This window comes from Pomacea canaliculata, linkage group LG12, assembly GCF_003073045.1.
Source record: "Pomacea canaliculata isolate SZHN2017 linkage group LG12, ASM307304v1, whole genome shotgun sequence".
In the NCBI taxonomy this organism is placed as follows: Eukaryota; Metazoa; Mollusca; class Gastropoda; order Architaenioglossa; family Ampullariidae; genus Pomacea; species Pomacea canaliculata.
In genome coordinates, this window is record NC_037601.1 from 6490246 (window position 1) to 6509404 (window position 19159).

A 19159-nucleotide genomic window follows, 5' to 3' on the forward strand; every position below is an offset into this window, starting at 1 on the left:
GCGGCACAAACTAGTAGAACCTTCTGTCCTTGTCAGTGGTCACTACATTACCTGGCGGCGCACCAATCCCGGTATCTCTACAGTATGTTGCATAATGCTCCACATTGTCACGATAGCTCTAAAGACATGCATAATTTTATTTCGTATGTTTTTATTTACCTCAATACCCTAAGGATATAAAATTTAGTTTTTCAACTGAAACAAGGATCATCCAAAATCGAGTGAAACGACGATCCCTTATACAGCACAGTACATCAGAGCAGGGGAGATAATCAAATTATCATTAAATCATCTACTGCGATAACTTCCCTTTATTTATTTTCTTCTTTCGGTAAAATTTATCTTTCAAACCTCAAACAACATGTGTTGTGATGTTTGTAGACGTGCATCTCTGAATAAGGGCATTCACAAAGATTTGGGGAAATTGTGTCTTGTTTTAAAATTGTATTTGGTGAAACGATTTCCAATTGTCGGTTAAGTGGGACGTTAGCTTCATAATCAAATAGCAGTTGACATTCTGTAACGCCAGAGAACAGCTTGAACTGCATTTCTGTTTAATTTCGAGGGCAAAAATAAGTAATTTGCAGAAACAAATATTTAAAAAAAACAAGAAAAGAGAAGTGATGAAGGTGCTTCTGTTCATGTCGAGGCTCTCTCGACCTCCTGAAGTATTGAGAGAGGCACAAAGTCAGAAAGACAGAGCAAGATGGCAAAGACAGAGAGCAAGATGGCTGGAAGAGAAAAAGAGACATTTCAGAGAGAAACTTTAGCCCTAGAAAACGTGAAGTTAGGAAAAGATTGCGAAAATCAAAGATTAAAATTAGAGATAACATTTAAACTGCATGTGGACATGACATGTCTTTCCATCATAGACCAGCCGACAACACTAACTGTATTTAAGGACATTGACAATCTCTAATTTTTTTCTTCGGTTTGAAGCGCACGCACAAGAATGTGAAGAAGAGATCTATGGCCTTTTATTTTACTGACAGGCTCACAGGCGTGCCTTTAAAAGTGTAGCATGTTCATTGTGTGCAAAGCTTGTGGAGTACGACAAGCTAAAAAGAGAACAAATCTTTAAAAAGAGTAGTGGGCAGCAAAATTATTTTCTAATGACTGGGCAGAGCTCGGTGAAATATACTGTTCTCTCAAGTCTGAATGAATACACTCCTCGTGTTCAGTTCTCGAGATACACACTTAAAATATCAGCAAACTCAGGTCATTGTCAACACCATCGCCGTCAGGATTGTACATGAATTCTTTTACATTATAAAGCATTAAACCCATGAGACGGTGAGCTACATACTTAGTCGTATCTGTATACAAACGTGATGTCTTGATCTTGACCTTTTCCATGGTGATATTTGTAGTGGTGTATCTCGAGAACCGATGGTGTATCTCGAGAACCTGATTTGGGACATTTGATCCTTAGCTTATAACAGGGAATTCTTTTCAAACAATGAGCAAAAAAAAAAAATAAAAATAAATAAATAATAATAAAAAAAAATAAATAAAAAATAAAATAAAATAAAATTAAAAAAAAACAAACAAACTTCTATGGTCTATGTTTTTCCTTCTCAGCTCCGTATCTCGTTCTCTTCGTGTCTGTTATCTAGAATGTCGCGATAACTAGAAAATGACATAAACATAAATAACGCATTTTGTCAACTCTATCAAGCGTAAAGGTTTTGATAGGTGGAAGTTTTTGAATGTCACGATTCTCATTTGGGTTTTAGAGAAAGGTGAAAACCCTAATTGAGACATTCCGTGACGTCACAAGTCAGTGATCGCTGGTTGGCCAATGCCGTCTTCCGCTCTCATGACAGACTACTCCACTGGATAAATAGAGGCCTGAATACCACCACAGACACCAGTGGGCAGAAGAAATGTTGGGTTCACGTGGTATAAAAAAATGGATTAGGAATTCTAGGGCGACAAATGGCAACTGTAAACAAGGATTGTTAATCATTCCCAACCGGTGACAGTTATCTGTAGCTTCATCCGGGATGTCGACGTAGTCGGGCGAATGTAAAAGTTACTTTGACTGGTGAAGGAAGAAGGTTCACACAATTTCATTGGAGGTCGTAAGAAAAAGGAGAGCGGCTTGTCAACAGACCATTTCGTTATTGACTGCTTGTACTGAGACGTTCCCCCGCACAGGGGGGATAAGAGGCAACGTGCGACCACTGCGTCACCAGTTCACGACACACAGACAGCGGCGGTAGGCACAACTCAAGTCTCACCCTCTGGAGACTAGGAACTTTATTTTGGTAAGAATAAGCTTTACAAGCAAATATATGTGTGTCTATGTGTGTTTTTATGTGTGTGTCTCTCTCTGTGTCTGTGTATCTCTGTGTGTAAATGTGTCTTTCTCCCTGTGTGTGTGCAGGTATCGAAATTCGTTTACACTTGGCTTGAACAGGGGGAGGGGATTGTTTGACAACTTTTTCAAAGCGAAATGCGTGTCAAATTCTCACGATTTTTCTTACATGCAAGCGTTTGTTAAAAGTTTTAAAGTCCATAGTCCTGTTTTAGAACCTGTATGCGGCATCGTTAACAATCCAAGCGATTTTTATGTAGCTATATACTAGTCACGTGACTGACAATCTTTTACTGAGTTACAAATGTTTATTTGAAACGGGTTTTAGAAGCACGAATCTTTACCTTTTATTTATTTTGTTTTTAAAAAGTTAGTTTTAAAAATATTATTTTCTTTTTTATTTCTCTATTAATTGAATGCATTCTTAGTTATCCTAACTAATTATTTTAATCGTAAGCAAACGACACCATTGGCATTATTTTCTTCATACTGTACAAAGGGGTTAACTTTGCCTTTCTTTAAATCCACATTACTCATCGGTGTGAAGGACGAACCCGCCGCAAAAACCTTTATCACTGTCTCTTTCAACAAACTCTTGAATGTAAGAAAAAGCGTTAGCTAGCGACATGTTTTCAAACTTCGTCAGTCTTCTCCCCCAGTAAAAACCTAGTGTAAATACATTTCAATGTCTGCGCCACACACACACACACGCACGTATGTATACACACATTCTCTCCACCAGTCTCTACCTCTTTATCTTTATTTCTTCTCTTTATAGGTATGTGCATGTATAATCGCCTGACCGTGGCTTCTGTTGCCCCAAACCTCTATGGTAAAGTTGTTTCCTCGCTACAAGATAACGGGTCTCGTGCATTTTTCAGAAGGAAAATATCGTCGACTGAATCTCGAACACCATGCTGTACTTACTAGTCTTAGCCGCCGTTCTCGTGGAAACACCAGAAACAGCAGCGACGACAGCCGGTAACCTGCTGCCGCCTGGCTGGGATAAAATATGTTCACAAACAGCACTGGCCGCCAATGACCTCAACGCCTCGTTTGAATGCCACGTGACTAGAACAGCTCCAATCAAATGGCAGCTTGCAGATCTTCGGATGTCTTTGGGTTCTTTTCCTGCGGAAAGTGTAAAGGTATGTGCATTAGTGACGACAACAACACAATTTGAAGATTTCGATGCTGGGTGAACATACATCAAAGAATCGCCGGTTCGGTTTGGGGGCGTTTGGGTTACAAACGTTTAATTCTAGTTTAGCGTTGTCAGTGGGCCATCCTCTTGTGTTGTATCTAATTACAATAGTTTTTATTCTTTTCGCCTGTCAGGTGCATTGAAAAAGTCAACACAATAAAGGAAAGCAAAATCCAAACAAAAGCAACACATCACGTTCACACAAACGTCACATTCCCCATCCCCTCCACACGATAATCTCTCCCCGCCCATCCCCACGCTGCTTAGATTACTCTCCCTTCTATCCTCGCTATAGGGTTAATAATGTTTTAATGTAACAACTTTTTCGGTTGTTCTTTCCCAATGGCAGGTGTCCATTGACGTCACATGTGAACATGGCGCTAACATCAGTCTGCCCTGGCCGATGAGTGCACCCGGTCTCGTGGAGCTAAAGGTAAGGGACTGCACTCTGCTGGACAAGTACGCTGATTTTGGGAAGTCTGCAGTGCTGCTGCGCGATCATCTGCGCGTGTTGGACATGCGCAATTGCGTCTGGCTAAACGGAGAAGACATTTTGATCTCCAACCTGCTGGAGAACCTTACCAGCGAATATAACTGCGGCCAGGACAGTTCTATCGAAAAATACATCTACAGGAACATCAGTGACGCTTTTACCAGCCTCGAAAATCTTCCGTTGCCCCCCAGTGTTCACACGGATGAAAAGCTTACCTCCAGTTCTCCCGACACGCCAGGAAGACGAGCCTACTCAACCACAGCCGCCCCCGACGTCGGTCAGGATTTTAAGGATATTTTGCAGAAGGTTTTTGACATTGACTCACGCTGCAATTATGAAAAGTTGGAAGTACTTGATGAGAGCGAAACCAACGCTTTTCCTGTACACGCGTTCGAACTTATGGTGTTTGGAGCCAAGTATCCGAGTCTTCGCATTATGAATTATAGCTACATTGGCTTGCGTGGGGTTCCCCAACAACTGAAGGAATGGCCGAGGTATTTTCCTAAACTCGAGCTGATCGATCTGTCACGTAACCGAATTAGTGACGTCACCTTCGAGTTTCGTTATCCCAACCAAGTGGGTATGACTCTTTGTCTTCAGTACAACAATATCACCAAAATCTCTTTGGACATCCTCAACAATTGGGCGCGTATCCCTAACCTTTATGTTGATATTCGTCATAACCCCATCGACTGTAATTGCGACCTTGGCGACTTTCTGGTTCAGCTGAAGAACGAAACGGCGTGGGAGGGATCGGCCATGAACTATTACCTTTCATACGTCCCTGATCTCACGTGCTTCACACCACGGGTGCTGAAGGGTCGGAGGCTTGGTTCTCTCTCGCCGAATGATCTAACTTGTCCTGTGGCTCAAGCTGACCTTCGACCCGCGTTGGCCGGTCTTGTGGCTGTTGCCGTTGTGCTGTTGGTGCTCCTGGTGTTTGCTGTGCGCTACCGTCGCGAGGTTCGCATCCTTGTCTTCACGCGCGCCCACGTGTTGCTGCCGTGCGGCCTTCCGCTGGCGAACGTGGACGTCGGTCTGGCGGGTGGCAAAACCTACGACGCCTTCGTGGCCTACGCACACGACGACAGCGAGTGGGTGCTGAGGGAGCTGTGTCACAGGCTGGAGAACTCCTCCACTAAAGCCAGACCAGCGTGCAAACTGTGCATCCACCAGCGAGACTTCGTGGTGGGCAAAACCATCATCGGCAACATCATCGACAACATCGCCGCTAGCAAGCACATCATTGTCGTCGTGTCGCCCAGCTTCGTCAAGTAAGTCATGACCCCTGACATTAGATAGGAGATAGTTTTGATTGCTAATATGTATGTCGTTATAGGAATATTTTTTTGTAATCGACCTTATTTTGTTTCAGGAGTTCTTGGGCATTGCAAGAACTGCGACAGGCTCTTCGCCAGAGTCAGGAAGACCCATGTCGAAATGTGATTTTGGTCATGCTGAAAGAAGTCGAACCGTCGAGTATGCCTCCTGTTCTGACGAGATGCTGCAAAGCCCTTACTTGTCTAGAAGCTAGCGACGCACTCTTTTGGGACAGGTAGGTCAGAGGTTATTACGAGAAAGGATTCTGTTTCCACGCTATCATTCAATCATGTTTCCATAATTTTCGCTATTTTTCAGTCTTTCTCTCTCACTTCGTTGTATTCTTCTTTTTCTTCTTCTATCACTTACATTCCACGTAAATAAGTATACAAAGGCCTATGTTTGTTGTAATATGTATTTTATATGTTCTATTCTTACTTTCTGGATTTCAATAATGGCAGACGCTGATGGCGACAAGCAAATAATGACCAGCTAAAGCGAGACATATTTATTTGCTTTTTCTAGTTATGTATGCATGCGACCTTTAACCCTATAAAGGACAGATTTCTGCCATTTGTTATGCTAACTTCTCGCTATGTCCGCAGTCTCCGAACCATGTCACTCATGCTTACCGAGATAAAATGTCATCGAAATGTTTTCAAATAGTATCAAGCAGTCCATAACTTCAAATGCCCAACCTTGTCTTTCATAAAATTTCCAAAGAAAAGCAAGCGAAAGGCTGTGACATTTTTGTGCAAAGTGAGATATTTTGTAGGTGTCAATATTGATTTGACTTTCACAGTTCTTCAATTCAGTTCCACAGTTTGTCAATGTACAGATTGTTCTTTGATCATTACTGATTCATATGTATGAAATTGGTTATTGTTTATGAAGAATCTGCGTGAGAGCTCCCAAAGTCTTGATAAAAGCAAATAGCTTACAATATTACATTGTTTAGCCCCAAAAGGACAAAGAAATAGAATTGAAAGATTCTGGCGTATGGATGAGACAACATGCTGGGTAGATGTTATTCATACTCGTTTCTTCTTTATTTGAACATTTGATGTTTTCATTTTTCTCTCTTTTTTCTGGCAGACTCCAATACTCACTTCATGTCACAGAGAAGAAGAAAATTAAGCTGGATGAGAACGACTGCAGCAACGATGAAGACCAAGAGACAAAAGATGACGTCATCACAGATGGCGGTTGCAATGAGTCTGACGATAAGACCATCGACGGGCGGTTGGCAAAGAGTTTATTTTTAGAAACAATGCGCACGATCTCGGTAGACAGCGCCACCTCTTTCAACGAGGAACAGAAACTCGTGACACCACAGTAAATAATTATGTATGTGCGACTTTGTTCCTTATTAGTGAGACATTTCTTTCATTTTGGAAGACAACGACATTGACGAACGCAATATTGTACAACACATACAGCTCGCAGTACATAAAGGTAAAATACAGCGCAATACATTACAACATAGTTTGTCAGTTGCATAAAATTCAATGAGAATTTGCAAAGATAATCAAAATAAGAGATAAATGCTACATCTTCAACAACAGTTTGAGTCAGACGCCATACCTGACTTGTCTGTGAAATCGATTCCAGTTACTGATACCTTCTAGTCTCAGTTCACTTTTACATATTTTAAATCACCTTTATAACTTTGTTTATACATATATATGTATATATAATTTGTACACTTTGATGTCTTCGCTGTATGTTTGCACCTCTGTGCACACTGGGTAACGAGATTTGAGTAAAGCTTTAAGCTTATGCAAGCTACTTTTTTTTGCAAACACATTTGGATTTAATTCTTTGTATGTGCTATTGTTTAAACTTTTGCTATAATGTTTTAGTGTATAAGTGTGTACATGCATTCTGTTAAGTACTTCTGGTAATAAAAAAATGTAAAAGGTTATATAAAGTACTTTAACAGCAACAACAAACATTCCTCTCCACTAGATTTGCTCTTTTGACCAGTTTCTCCGTAGTACTTCAGGACTGGGCACTGAAACAGACCCCTTCCGGCTTCGGCATCTTCCCTTGTATCGGTAGAATTAAAACGCAATTGTTTTAAGTGCAAGTGGGCAAAAAAAAAAAAAAAAAAAAAATGAAGTAATGGACATAGTTCAGTTATACTATTTGTTCCTCTTACCAGACGTGCTCATTATCCTTTTGTAAGAGTCTGGCTGGAGCCGTCTGACCTGTTGTGTGCGCAGTTATTTTTGCATTTCCGTTTTTCTCGTAGCGTAATATATTTTTTTCTTCCTAACGATTTCATAGATTACAATTATAAGTGCTGTTACGACCGACTTTGGTAGTGCGCCACTCAACAAATGACGGAGTGTTCCAGTGGTTTGGGAGGGGAGGGGAGGGTAATGCGAGCGGAAATGGCGCAATCAGGCCATTGAAACTGGGAAATTCATTCAAGTGATTCTAGTGTGCCTTTTACAAAGATACAAGCACGCAAAACCCACGTCCAGATGGCGCCTTTGAGTTAGTAAACCAAAGTGTACTCTTCAAATAAAATGTGAATCTAGCCACATAGGGATATGGCATTACACAACTGACCCACAAAAACCTGGACCGAAGAACATGTAAGGTCTGAGCACATAATTAACACACGACTTTTTCTTAATTTTAATTTTTACTTTTGAAATTAACTGAAGGGAAATCCAGACTTGTTTTCTCAATGCAACAGGACCTTGGGAACCTTCGTCAAAAGGTTTGACGCTAACTCCGATAAACATTATTGCTCACGCAAAGGCTCTTTTTTCAAAGAACAGCAGTAGATAGTTCATTTGCATTGCATCTGCATGTTTCTTAAATCCACATTGGAGTAGATGATTCCAGTTTGCCAAAGTAAAAAAAAACAAACAAACAAAAAACAACCAAAGAAACAACCCCCCCACCCCAATAAACAAAACAAAAAACAAACACACACACACACAAAAAAAAAAAAAAAAGGCAAACGAAAAAAATAAAAAATACAAATAAGGACCGCAAACTCCTAGTAGTTGTAATAATCGTACCAATTATTACTCGCAGAGAATTTCATATTTTTCACAAATTTAAATACGTACTACTTTGCTATAAGATGAACTCTGCTTCTGTAATTACCTGTCGGTTACTGCGAAATGTCGGTTATTGGGCTTTTCTGCGTATTTCCTATACACAGTTAATGTCCTAAACCCAGTCAGTTTGACCAGAGAATGTCAAATAAAATATTCTTCCCTCCCTGCTTCGGTTTGATTCTGTCTTCATTCTGCCCGTGCAACATAACTGTTCTAGTGTAGTAAGCAATGAACTGAGACAAGCGCTCAAAGATGCCCCTCACTCCAATCCTTTTTTTTTCCATTGCAAGTAAATATTATTCAATAGATACTAAATGAATAAAATGTGAGATCTTATAGTAGTAATTCTAGATAGCAAAGATGGCGTAGAACGGACTGAAGATCGATTTCAAACCAGACTAGTATGTGCAAAATAGTCAAAGAGAAAGAAGTCGGGCAAATTTTCCTAAAGTTTTCTCCTACGACTTACATCCCTTTACTTTTTTTATTTTATGTTGGTTTTTTTTTTTTCTTCGTTGTTTTCCAACTGTTTACTCAAACTAAACGACCTTTATAGCCTTCAGTTTCTTTGGAAATAAATATCCTTTTAAGTGTACATTATTTCACATCTGAACAAATGTTCTGGAGTCGTCACCGTTACATCGGCAGTGATCTCCCTTTACTGCCGGAACGCAGCGAGTCTTCGCATTCTTCTTCGTTCTACATTTTTGTGATTATTTCGTGGATGCTTTTCAGCTAAATGATCTGCCTTTTTGGCTGAGGTATTGCGTTATACAAATTAACTTATTACATTACTGTCCATCTTCATGCACACGTAAATGTTAGTGAGTGTGAGAGAGAGAGAATATGTTAGTCTGTGAATATAGGCTGTCAAATATCTACAAGCAAAGAAAGAAAGCACAATTTTAAGAATTCATGCGCACAATCTCAGTAGACAGAACACATTTTTGTGTGTGTATGTGCGCGTGCGCAAGAGATGGTAGACAACTCGTGAAACCTTCTCACTTTCGCATTAGATTTATGCCCCCTTCTCCACCAATTACAGTTGCTGAAGACTATTCGAAGCTTACCACCACTACCACAATTATTACGCAGCTATTCAGATTTGGCACGTGTTCCTGTGAGTCGCAGTTTGTGATGTCATACTCTACATGCATCTTTATGTTCACCACTACTCAAAAGCTTATTTTTTTTTTTTAGCTGTTATTTTATACTTTGAGTAATAAATTTCAAAATTGTATGTCCATTTATTCATTTCTTTTCTGCACGTTTCACTTTTTTATTTTATGCACATGCTTTCTGGAAATGCACTGACAAATATATGACTTTCCTGTTCATTCTGTACACTGATCATTTTGATCATGGTGTTAGCTCAGTTGTCAGGCAGTTCGGTGGTGCAACGGTTAGCGTCTGTCACCAATAAAGTGAGGATTGGCTGTCACGAGCTCAGATCCCCGTCTTGTGCATGCTGTTTTTTCTCTACATGTGGCATCTATTTACAGAGCCAGTTGCTTTGCCTTAGCTGTTGGCTCGAAGTCAAAAACATCGATTTTCCCCTCCCCATCTGTACTCAATTGTTTATCTATTCATTCATCTACTTGTTTCAGATTTATAGTTCTATTCGTTTTACAGAGGCCAGTCCTGAATGCACACTGAAACAATAAAACTCAGAATACTATGTATAATTATTTAAATGTCGATTTTATTTTATATGAACATAAAAACGACCAACGGAGTGAGCCGCCTGTTATGTATGTGCACAGGCTATCAAGTACTTTCCGTAAACCTGAGAACTATGAAGGACATTGAATTACGTTTGAGCGTTACTCCACGTGTGACCCATTTCCCGGTCCTTTAATAAACTCTCTCCGCAGCATGCGTAACTCAACGGCAAGTAAGCAGGCTCCGCAATCTTTCCTTGGTGAATCCAAGTCCCACGACATCGTTTAAGTCAGCGGATGCGCAAATGGGTCCACTTGACACAGTTGCTTAGGGCAAGCGTTATCTGTCCAGCTGTAATATTTCACCTTCGTGCATCTGATGAGTAACAATGCAATTACCTCCAGCTGTAATCTTTTCCGAAACTGCACATCGCACACTATGAGATGGTCCCACTGGGAAAAACTGTGGGCAAACACACGAGAATAAGCAAGGCCCCTTTCTGTGTCAATTGTTATCTGTGGCGTGGATTCATCCCAAGAATGTTACGTCCCTGTAAAAAAAAATAAGGCATCTTTTGGTGGCTTATTTTTAAAAAAAAAAGTGCTGCCAACCAGGTGTGGTATGCTAATTGGGTTAACTGCATCTCACGTCCTTGCATTCATCACTACTAATACATGTATGCTAATCAAAATTCTAAAAAAGAAATTATATATGGTGATAATTATCTAATCATACGATCCAATAGGACACAAACTTCATTATTTATGTACGGTAGGTGCGTGGATGTTTAGGTTGGTTGGTATTGTTGGTAATGGGAAATTACCCATTTTGAGTTTATATCTAAACACCCGATTGTCAACTTTCTAAAACGGATATATTTAACTCCTATACATCTTGAAACTTGAACTTTTTAAAAATTATGTTGACGTAGGTGAGGACTGATGATTATAATGACGACGACAAGACCTTGCTTTTGGCGGGTAGTGTTGGTAGTAACCTTTTGTGGTTTGAGATGTTTCTGTTATAAGCTTTATAATTTTTTTTTTGTAAAAGGCGAAAAAAGTGTTTTAAGTGGACAGTTTCAGTTTCTCTCCACACAGACGATACTCACAACTATGCACAAGCCCCATAGACTCTCGCCCACAACACTGCACGTCTGCGAGGTCTGCAACAAGATCATCAAAAATGATAAGACTGAATACCACTCAACTTGGTAAAAATGTAGTCTGGTCAGTCTTAGACACCCACTCCTCAAGAACGCCTGTGGGCAGCCATATATATACACGAAGCGTGAGAAGGAGCAGAAAAAAATAGGTGTGACATGGAGAGAGAGAGAGGGACAAGGAGAGAGAGAGAGCAGCTGTGTACTGCGGTTGTGTAACAGTCGTGCAGCAGCTGCTGTGGTTGTGTAAACAATGACGAACCAACCCCCTGACGTACCTGTCGAACAGCATTCCCCAAGGTCTTCATGTCGTCGAGACGCCTGTGGAGGAATGCCCAGGTGTCTGTGTTGTCTTCTGACCGATCTTGCAACATGTAGATTTCAGTGGCCTTATAGACGCCGGCCAGAGCTGCACGCTTTGTGTACCAGTTAAACTGCAATGAGAGAAAGAGGACAACCGCATCGATCTTAAAGCTCTAGTGAGGCGCAAATTCCTTTTCTAATGACCGAAAAAAGCTCCCGTTCTAGAGATGCAGACTGACAAACATCCACACACACACACAGAGGTGCATACCGTGCCTTCACGTTTACGCGTAATTAACACATGACTACAGCTCTCCCATTGGCTGAGGTCTGATTCAACTTAATCCATTTCAAAACACTTCGCTCTCTCTCTATTTAACACACACACACCATAGGAAAATCTAAAGGAAGCATTACCATGAGGCAAACAAACTCTTTGCTTACATCAACTGAACGGTCTCCGGCATAATACCAGACTTCGTCGACAAGGTTGGCGAGGTTAGTCCACGACTCCACAGCGTTCTGTGGCAGCGTCTGAATAGCCATGGCCTGGGGCCATGTGTCAATATATGGCAAAATCATGCGAAGTCGAGCTTCCAGGGCGTAGCCAATGAACTCTCGAGTGCTTGGCTTCCTATTATACACACACACAGAGTAAAATGTATAAGCGTGATGCTTTAGGAACTGAATTGCGATTATCCCCGCAGAGTTCAGTCAGTCTAAGGTTTGTTCTCGAATAAAAAGCATATTAAGCACAAACTGATTCATTAGTGTTCTTAATCTACTTAATCTAAACCTTAATCTGCTTGATCGTAACTCATAGGTGACGCATCAAAAAAGTCTGGCTTTTTGATAAGTACTCTCGTTCTAGAATCCCTGACCCCAAATGACATCGGTGCGACTGTCATAAACAAAAGACGCCAACTAATCCTTAGTGAGAGCTGTTTCATTCGTCATTTGAAAAAGTCTCTTTCGAACCTACTGTCCACGAGGTTTTAATTCTTTTTCTCCACGAGATTTCAGCTAACCAACGTTTACAACTGGACTGGGATATGGAGCGCCCACTCACCTTAGCAACGAAACTGGAAGTCCCCTTGCTTGCTGATCATCCTCACTCAGGTTCAAATTAAGAATGATCGCCAAATACAAGAAACGGTTTAAAGATCGAGTGGTCATTAAGAAAGAAAAAAAAAGAAACATTGTACGTACCCCACTAGACCTTTAAAGTTCATAATGTACTTACTCTTCTTCTTCAAGACTCTGCACCTTCTCGGCCAGGATGGTACCTAGACGCTTGTTGCTGGTCGAGTAGAAGAAGCTGATCAACTCCGCGCCGCCGCGCGGAAACATGCCGTGCGTCACAGCAGGATACCCTTCCGCCTCCGCGCCTACACGTCACGACACAGAAGTCAGGAATCACAAGGCCGTCGTCAGAACTAATTCATTAACCATAGCAGCAACGGCATGAACTACAGCAACAATGCAAATCTAAAATATAAACACGACAATGAAGATTAATGTGTTTGGTGGTAAAAAGAATTTGCAATCGGTACGGTACAGGCTGTGGACGAACTACAGTGAAGGAAAGCCAGGACAAATGTATGCATATATTAAGTGTCAAAGGTAGCTTTCCACATTTGTTTGGATTTGTTGTCAATCACCAGGGAGGGTAGAGCCAGAGGGCTGGGTTCAGCCACTTTACTATTGTCAAATAAAACAGCGGATTAAAAAAACAAAACAAAACAAAAAAAAAAACCCAAGTCAGACCATCAACTTCATGCTGCTGCAAATCTGCACTCCAAATCCTCCATTTTTTTGTGCGATTCTCTTTCTTAACTGCTGTCACCTTCCTGCTAGTCCACAGTTTTTCTAGACTGATTTCAAGACCAAGCAGACCCTAACAACGTCCCCATGTGCGCATTCGGACGAGGGTATCGTGACAGAAAAGTTCAAACCTGCTGCGAGCGCCTTCCTTGTCCAGCCGTGCACGTGAACGAAGGGCAGGGCCGCCTCCAGAATGCGATGGCGACTGTCCACTTCTTCCTGTTCCCTTAACTCCACGTCTCCGGACTGGCATTCTCCCTCATGTCGCTCCTCCCTGACGGGGAGAGGGAAAAGGAGAGGGGTACAGATTTGTAAATATTTGTTTAGGTGTCAGCAACTGTCATCAACTTCACGGTAATTACACTTGAAGCCTGTGTAAAAAAGTATTTTTCTTCTTTGCAGAGATCAAGATGAATTGTTTACCGATTTCATCAACTTACTCTGAATCATTGTACGATGTTCTTCCTTGGCTGTTGACAACTCTTGTACACGAAAACCCACGACGCTGGTCCTTGATCAAGTGCCAAAGGACTGCAATAACAGTGTAAAAGAAAAACCCTGATAAGTGCAGTTAGCATCCCTCTTTCACACACACCATCAGTGTACCCTGTTTTTGCACTTTACACTTTTTGTAGTTATGAATTACCCTTTAAAGTGTCCACGTTAAATTAAAACATAAAATATGTACAACAGCACACTTGTACCTTTAATTAGTATCCATAAATGCTTGTCATTGCAAGGACCCCTCCTTGGTCGTGTACTTGAAGAACCCTTATTCCAATCATTTGTGAAACACTCTTGTTTTCTACTGTAAATGTTCTATTTATCTTTTGCTTTCTGCAGTAATTGTAAATCAGTAAGTCTACAAAGTTTATTTCCTAAAATGTGTTTGCTGTAAGAATGTGTCATATACAAGATTTATTTCTGAATATCAAATATTTATGAGAACATTTGTAATATTTAATGTTGCAACACAAATTCTTTAAAAAGTATTCCTGCATTATTGTCTAAAGTCCAAGAAGCTATGCTTAGAAAATCCAAAACCTCCAAGAGCAAAAGTAGATTACAGTCAGAACTGACCCTTTAAAAAAAAACAACAGAATTTTATAATAATAATAATCACAAAAACTACACTCAGAAATATGTTCCATGTCTTATATGACACTATTCAATGCTGAGACTGGGGAGATGACGATACGCATTAAAAAAAAAGGTTCAGTCCAAACATACCAATTGCATTTTTTAAATGTTTTTGATGCAATCCCTTGTCATTTATATGCTCTTGCCTTAACACACACATACACTTGCATGTGCATGCACCTTTCCACACACACAAAACATGCATATGTGCACTTGGAACATCTCAAATATTATTCTTTTGTCGTCGCTCTTTATTAATGCCTTTTGCTGGAAATTTACATATTCCAAGTTAAACTGTGAGGTCATGTCCACATTTACCAACGCGCAAATTCTGAGTGCATGAGTTTGTATGTGTCCATGTTAGCATACATGATAAAGGCATAGAAAAATACAACACTGATAGGACAAGACAAAAAGCTAAATAGTTTGTAAGTTTAAAACATAAATGCTTTGTTTCTAATAAATATTATAGCCTCTCTCTTTACGGAAAATGTTTCCTCATCTTTTTTTTTGTCATGTATTATTGTATTTTTTCCTGATCAGCACTTGCACTATATGACTGGATTCCACATCAAATCAGTAATGACTTTCACAATGACTATAAGACAATAAGATACTAAGAAACAAGTTTAGTTAAATTCTCCTTAAAACAGGATTCTGTCCATGCTTTTGGTCATCGACTTAACAGATAAATTTCCTAACTAAATATTCACTAATCATCAGCTTTACTGATATATAAGCAACATGTAAGATTGCTGTTTTTTAATTGTAATTGTGTTATTTTGCAATTAATCATGTCTCATTTCGTGGATGTAATATTTTCTGTTTCTTTCCACTTGAGATCAATTAGCTCAATTACTCTTGCAAGGACACATTTCATCATGTCAAATGTTGTCAGTGCAGACTGCATGACAAGCAATCGCTGCTCCCGTGACATTGGTGGCAATTCACTTCCTGCCACACACACTGACATTGTGAGATCTGATCCCCTGCCTTGTCTTGAACCAGCGGTTTGGTCCCCTTTCTTAAAATTATCCAGTTCCAGTTGATAATGACCAACTGACATGTCCAACCCAAGCTGAACTGAATGCAGATACTCATTCTCCAGCCATTCAGCCATGCCCCAAATGCCTGTGAGGTCAAGGCTACATGGGTCACGCAGGATAAGAAAGCGTATGAGATTTAATGTAGCCATAATGACATCAGACTGTTCCAGCATATCTGTAGCTGCTCCATCTGGTAGATGAGTAGCAAGTTCAAGAAGCTGCTTCAGATGTGTGCCAAAGAACACTTCTTGTGTTTCTGTATCAGTGGTTTTAGATTGACCAACTGCACCACCTCCACTTAAAGACTTCATGCCATGCTGAGCTTTTTCACTATGAATGACTTCTGAGTACTTGCACAGTGCTCTATCAAGTTCATTTTTTAGGATCCCTATCACCACAGACTTTACTCCAGAATGCTGGCAAGACCTAAGCACAGCTTGCATTAACTGGCGTCTCCCTACAGGCTCCAGTTTTGTAAAGAGGGTGCGAAAAGTGGACAGAGCTGACCTTCGGTGCTCAAAGCTGGGACAGTAGATCATGACCCCTATCAAATCATTTACTGCTACCAAAAAATTGGGGTCATCCAACGAATCTGCAGGAACCAAAGAATCTCCAAGAAGTGACAATCGATGGGAAAACAATGCCACCCCCTTGTACACGGCAGTGTGAGCAATGTGAGTCAACAGAACGTGGATGCTGGGCAACATAAAATGCAGCAGGTGGAGGTGCGTATGCACAAAGGGCCAACGATTAATCCCCAGGTGCTCTACTTGCACCAGGTAAGCCAAGCAGGCAGCAGCTAAAGGTGAAATCTCTTCTTCATCTGATTTCGTGTCATCTTGCCCATTTCCTTCCCCAGAGGCACGTTGTTCATTTTCAGCATTTTCCTCAGCCATCTGATCCATCTCAGATTCGTCAATGTCCTTCTTAGGTGAGGCTTTCTTTGTATCTCTAGTAGTTTTTACCTCATGTTTGACTGCTTCTACAGAATTATAAAAGTTTGATTCAATGCAGGCCAAGCTTTCAACTACCTGTTCAACACAGTCCCGGCTATAAGATTTTGCTGCTCCAGTGTTATAGTCATGGTGCACATCAAGGAAAACAAATGGGTGCTCCATGAGAGCTAGTAAAGACTTCTTTAAAAGTTTTACTTCCCACTGTCTATCTGCATTTCTGCTAGATGTAGGTGTGTCATCATACTTCAAAAATGGCTCCAGAAATGTTACAAAAGCAGGGATTGTGTCCAAGAATCGCTGAATTCTTGAATCTGTTTCCAGCAGTTTTCTCTCTTCGCCTTCTAAATTCCAGTTGTTGGGTACTGGTATTCCTCGGATGTGGGCTCCAAGAGAATCCAAGGCGAGCTCCAGAGACCTGCCTCGCATTACCGGCATTTTCAGAAGGACGATTTGTAAGCAAGGGAGGATGGTGATGTACAGTGCATCATCCTTGAAACCATCCACCTGTTCAAGAAAAGCAAAGAACATTTCCTTGGCATTACCCTGCCGGGCAAAATGCGTCAGGCATCGTCTGACAGTGGTGAAAAACCGTGGATTCTTATCCAGCACTTCTGTTGTCAGCTGTGGGGCCAGCAGAATAGTCAGTTCCCAGAAGTGATGTGGGTCTACAAGATGTTGCTCAAGGACATAAGCTTGAAGTCCACGGTCATCCCTTGCAGCCACACATTCTGCAATCCTACCAATCAGTTCCTCTTGACTTGCAACAGGAGGCACCGCTATAGGTTCTTCCATTTCAAAGGTTCTTGAATGATCAATTTTGCTCTGGAGCTTCATTATTTTTTGGAAGTTCTCTACTTCTAGTCAACTAAAAGTAAAACCCAATATATCAGATCAGATGATTATTTTTTTTACGTTTAAAATCTAACTTTCTTAAGAAACTACAAGAACTTTCTCTGGGCTTAACACATCTGCTATGCTGCTGGAAATGCCTATATTGCCAAGCTTAGTTTTCTCTCTGCTTTATATCAATTATAGCATCAAGATTCAATAAATCAAGTTTTTGTCCTGTGATAAACTATCAGTGGTATTGGTAGTAATGTCAGTGGTCTTCTTGAAGAATGAACTGTTCACAATAGTTCTCTGGATGAATGAACAATCTCATCAAGACACATTCCTGGTATGCACTCCACTACCTAAAACACAAAACAGGAAAAGCTGTCTAGTGGTTCACTTGGTACTTTTCCTGCAGTTTTCTGCAAAATGACTCTGAAATGAAAATGAATTAACTGGTACTAAACACCATAACAATTGACTGCTGCTGAATTTTACCATTAACGCTGAACAAAATTTCAACAGTAAAATTTATTTAAACGGAAAATGTCAACAATATGAAATGTTTATACATTTATATATATACACACACATGGATGACCAAAATAATGCACTGTATAACATACTTTAATGCTCTCTCAAACAGTATTGTAGATATGAATTGGTTTTAGTTGTTAATAGCTATCAGTTTAAAAGTTAAATGCATTAGATTAATAGCAACTTGTTGGATCACATATTAAATGAAGCTGCAGTATGGTTTCAGTTCTGGGATGTTTACTCCCTGTCTGCTTGATTATAAACTTCTCTCTTTCTCTAAGTCTATGATTATATAGCTGCATTAGCTGCAATTTGAAGGTCATTACATCATCAGACAGTATCCTGGTAATCTAGCTCTCCAAAATATATGAAAAACATGCTGAACAAGTTTGTCTACTGCTGTCCTTTTCACCTAAGCCAAATCTCTACAACCCAAAGTAATTAGAAATTGAAGTAATGAGCATTAGAATAGACAATTCATTACAATAGAACAGTGATCTGCTCAAATCAGCATCAGTTATCCAAGACAGCTTCTCATCCAGTCTCACCAATAGTGACTTCTTTGGTCTTGAAAACAAAACTCCATACAAACTAAAACCTCTTTATACTTAACTAAACCTGCTAATTTCACTGTTTCCATCTGAAATACACCCAACAATAGGAAATATTGCAGTCTGCCTACCTTTAAATATTAAACTCTTAAGAAAAGTAATAATACTATAAGTGAACAGTTTGGTAATAGATACTGAAGCTACTGTAAACTTTTAGGCCTTCAAGAGTTTTATGTACTTATTCTGTATTGATTCTGATTAGACCCCAAAGTACTGTTGGTTATCTTATCGACATTTAATGCTAATACATATTTCCTATCCATACACACGATTTACTACCATATAAGCAGTTGAGCTGCAAGTTTTAAATACAATATTATCCACGAGAAATGACTGCTATATTTGTCACACTTTTTGTTGAAGCCCTCTTCAGAGTATTTATAGCTTGCCAAAACTGAGTCGTAAATAATGAAAAAGATGCACTCTGATTTCTAGGATTTTGTTGTCATAATTTTAAAATAGAACTGTCACGTTGCCGTCATATATATATATATGCACACTTTGCTAATGTGTCATCTTCCAAAAGATAAATGACATAAAAACTTGTGTAACTGATAAGAATCAGGATGTCCTACCTGTTCGAGCGAAATGACGAACTGACATCAGCGACTTGGACGCCATGACATTTAAAGGGAAATAATCTGTTCTTACCTTACAACGTCTCTCGGAG

At 40.1% G+C, this 19159-nt stretch overlaps 2 protein-coding genes across 4 annotated transcripts; one reads left to right on the forward strand and one right to left on the reverse strand.

The window, feature by feature from the left end:
• The first annotated feature begins 1311 nt into the window (after positions 1-1311).
• LOC112576409 (toll-like receptor 2) lies at positions 1312-7454 on the forward strand. The gene is made up of 5 exons (XM_025258780.1): positions 1312-2270; positions 3202-3468; positions 3874-5291; positions 5393-5572; positions 6433-7454. Exons 2-5 carry the CDS (start codon positions 3235-3237, stop codon positions 6674-6676), a joined length of 2076 nt encoding a protein of 691 aa, XP_025114565.1. The 5' UTR covers positions 1312-2270; positions 3202-3234; the 3' UTR covers positions 6677-7454.
• Positions 7455-10099: 2645 nt separating this feature from the next.
• On the reverse strand, positions 10100-19146 carry LOC112576410 (ubiquinone biosynthesis protein COQ9, mitochondrial-like). Of its 3 annotated transcripts, XM_025258783.1 has the most exons (8): positions 19065-19146; positions 13809-13899; positions 13500-13642; positions 12788-12932; positions 11989-12178; positions 11520-11675; positions 11191-11244; positions 10100-10629 (listed from the first exon to the last, which is right to left on the reverse strand). In XM_025258783.1, exons 1-8 carry the CDS (start codon positions 19108-19110, stop codon positions 10591-10593), a joined length of 864 nt encoding a protein of 287 aa, XP_025114568.1. In that variant the 5' UTR covers positions 19111-19146; the 3' UTR covers positions 10100-10590. The 3 variants fall into 3 exon arrangements, with proteins under 3 accessions (XP_025114568.1, XP_025114567.1, XP_025114566.1); XM_025258782.1 differs by lacking the exons at positions 10100-10629; positions 11191-11244; positions 11520-11675; ... (2 more) ...; positions 13500-13642; positions 13809-13899 and adding an exon at positions 14605-17776 and having other exon boundaries at positions 19065-19121; XM_025258781.1 differs by lacking the exons at positions 10100-10629; positions 11191-11244; positions 11520-11675; ... (2 more) ...; positions 13500-13642; positions 13809-13899 and adding an exon at positions 14605-17703 and having other exon boundaries at positions 19065-19120.
• Between the last annotated feature and the right edge of the window lie 13 nt (positions 19147-19159).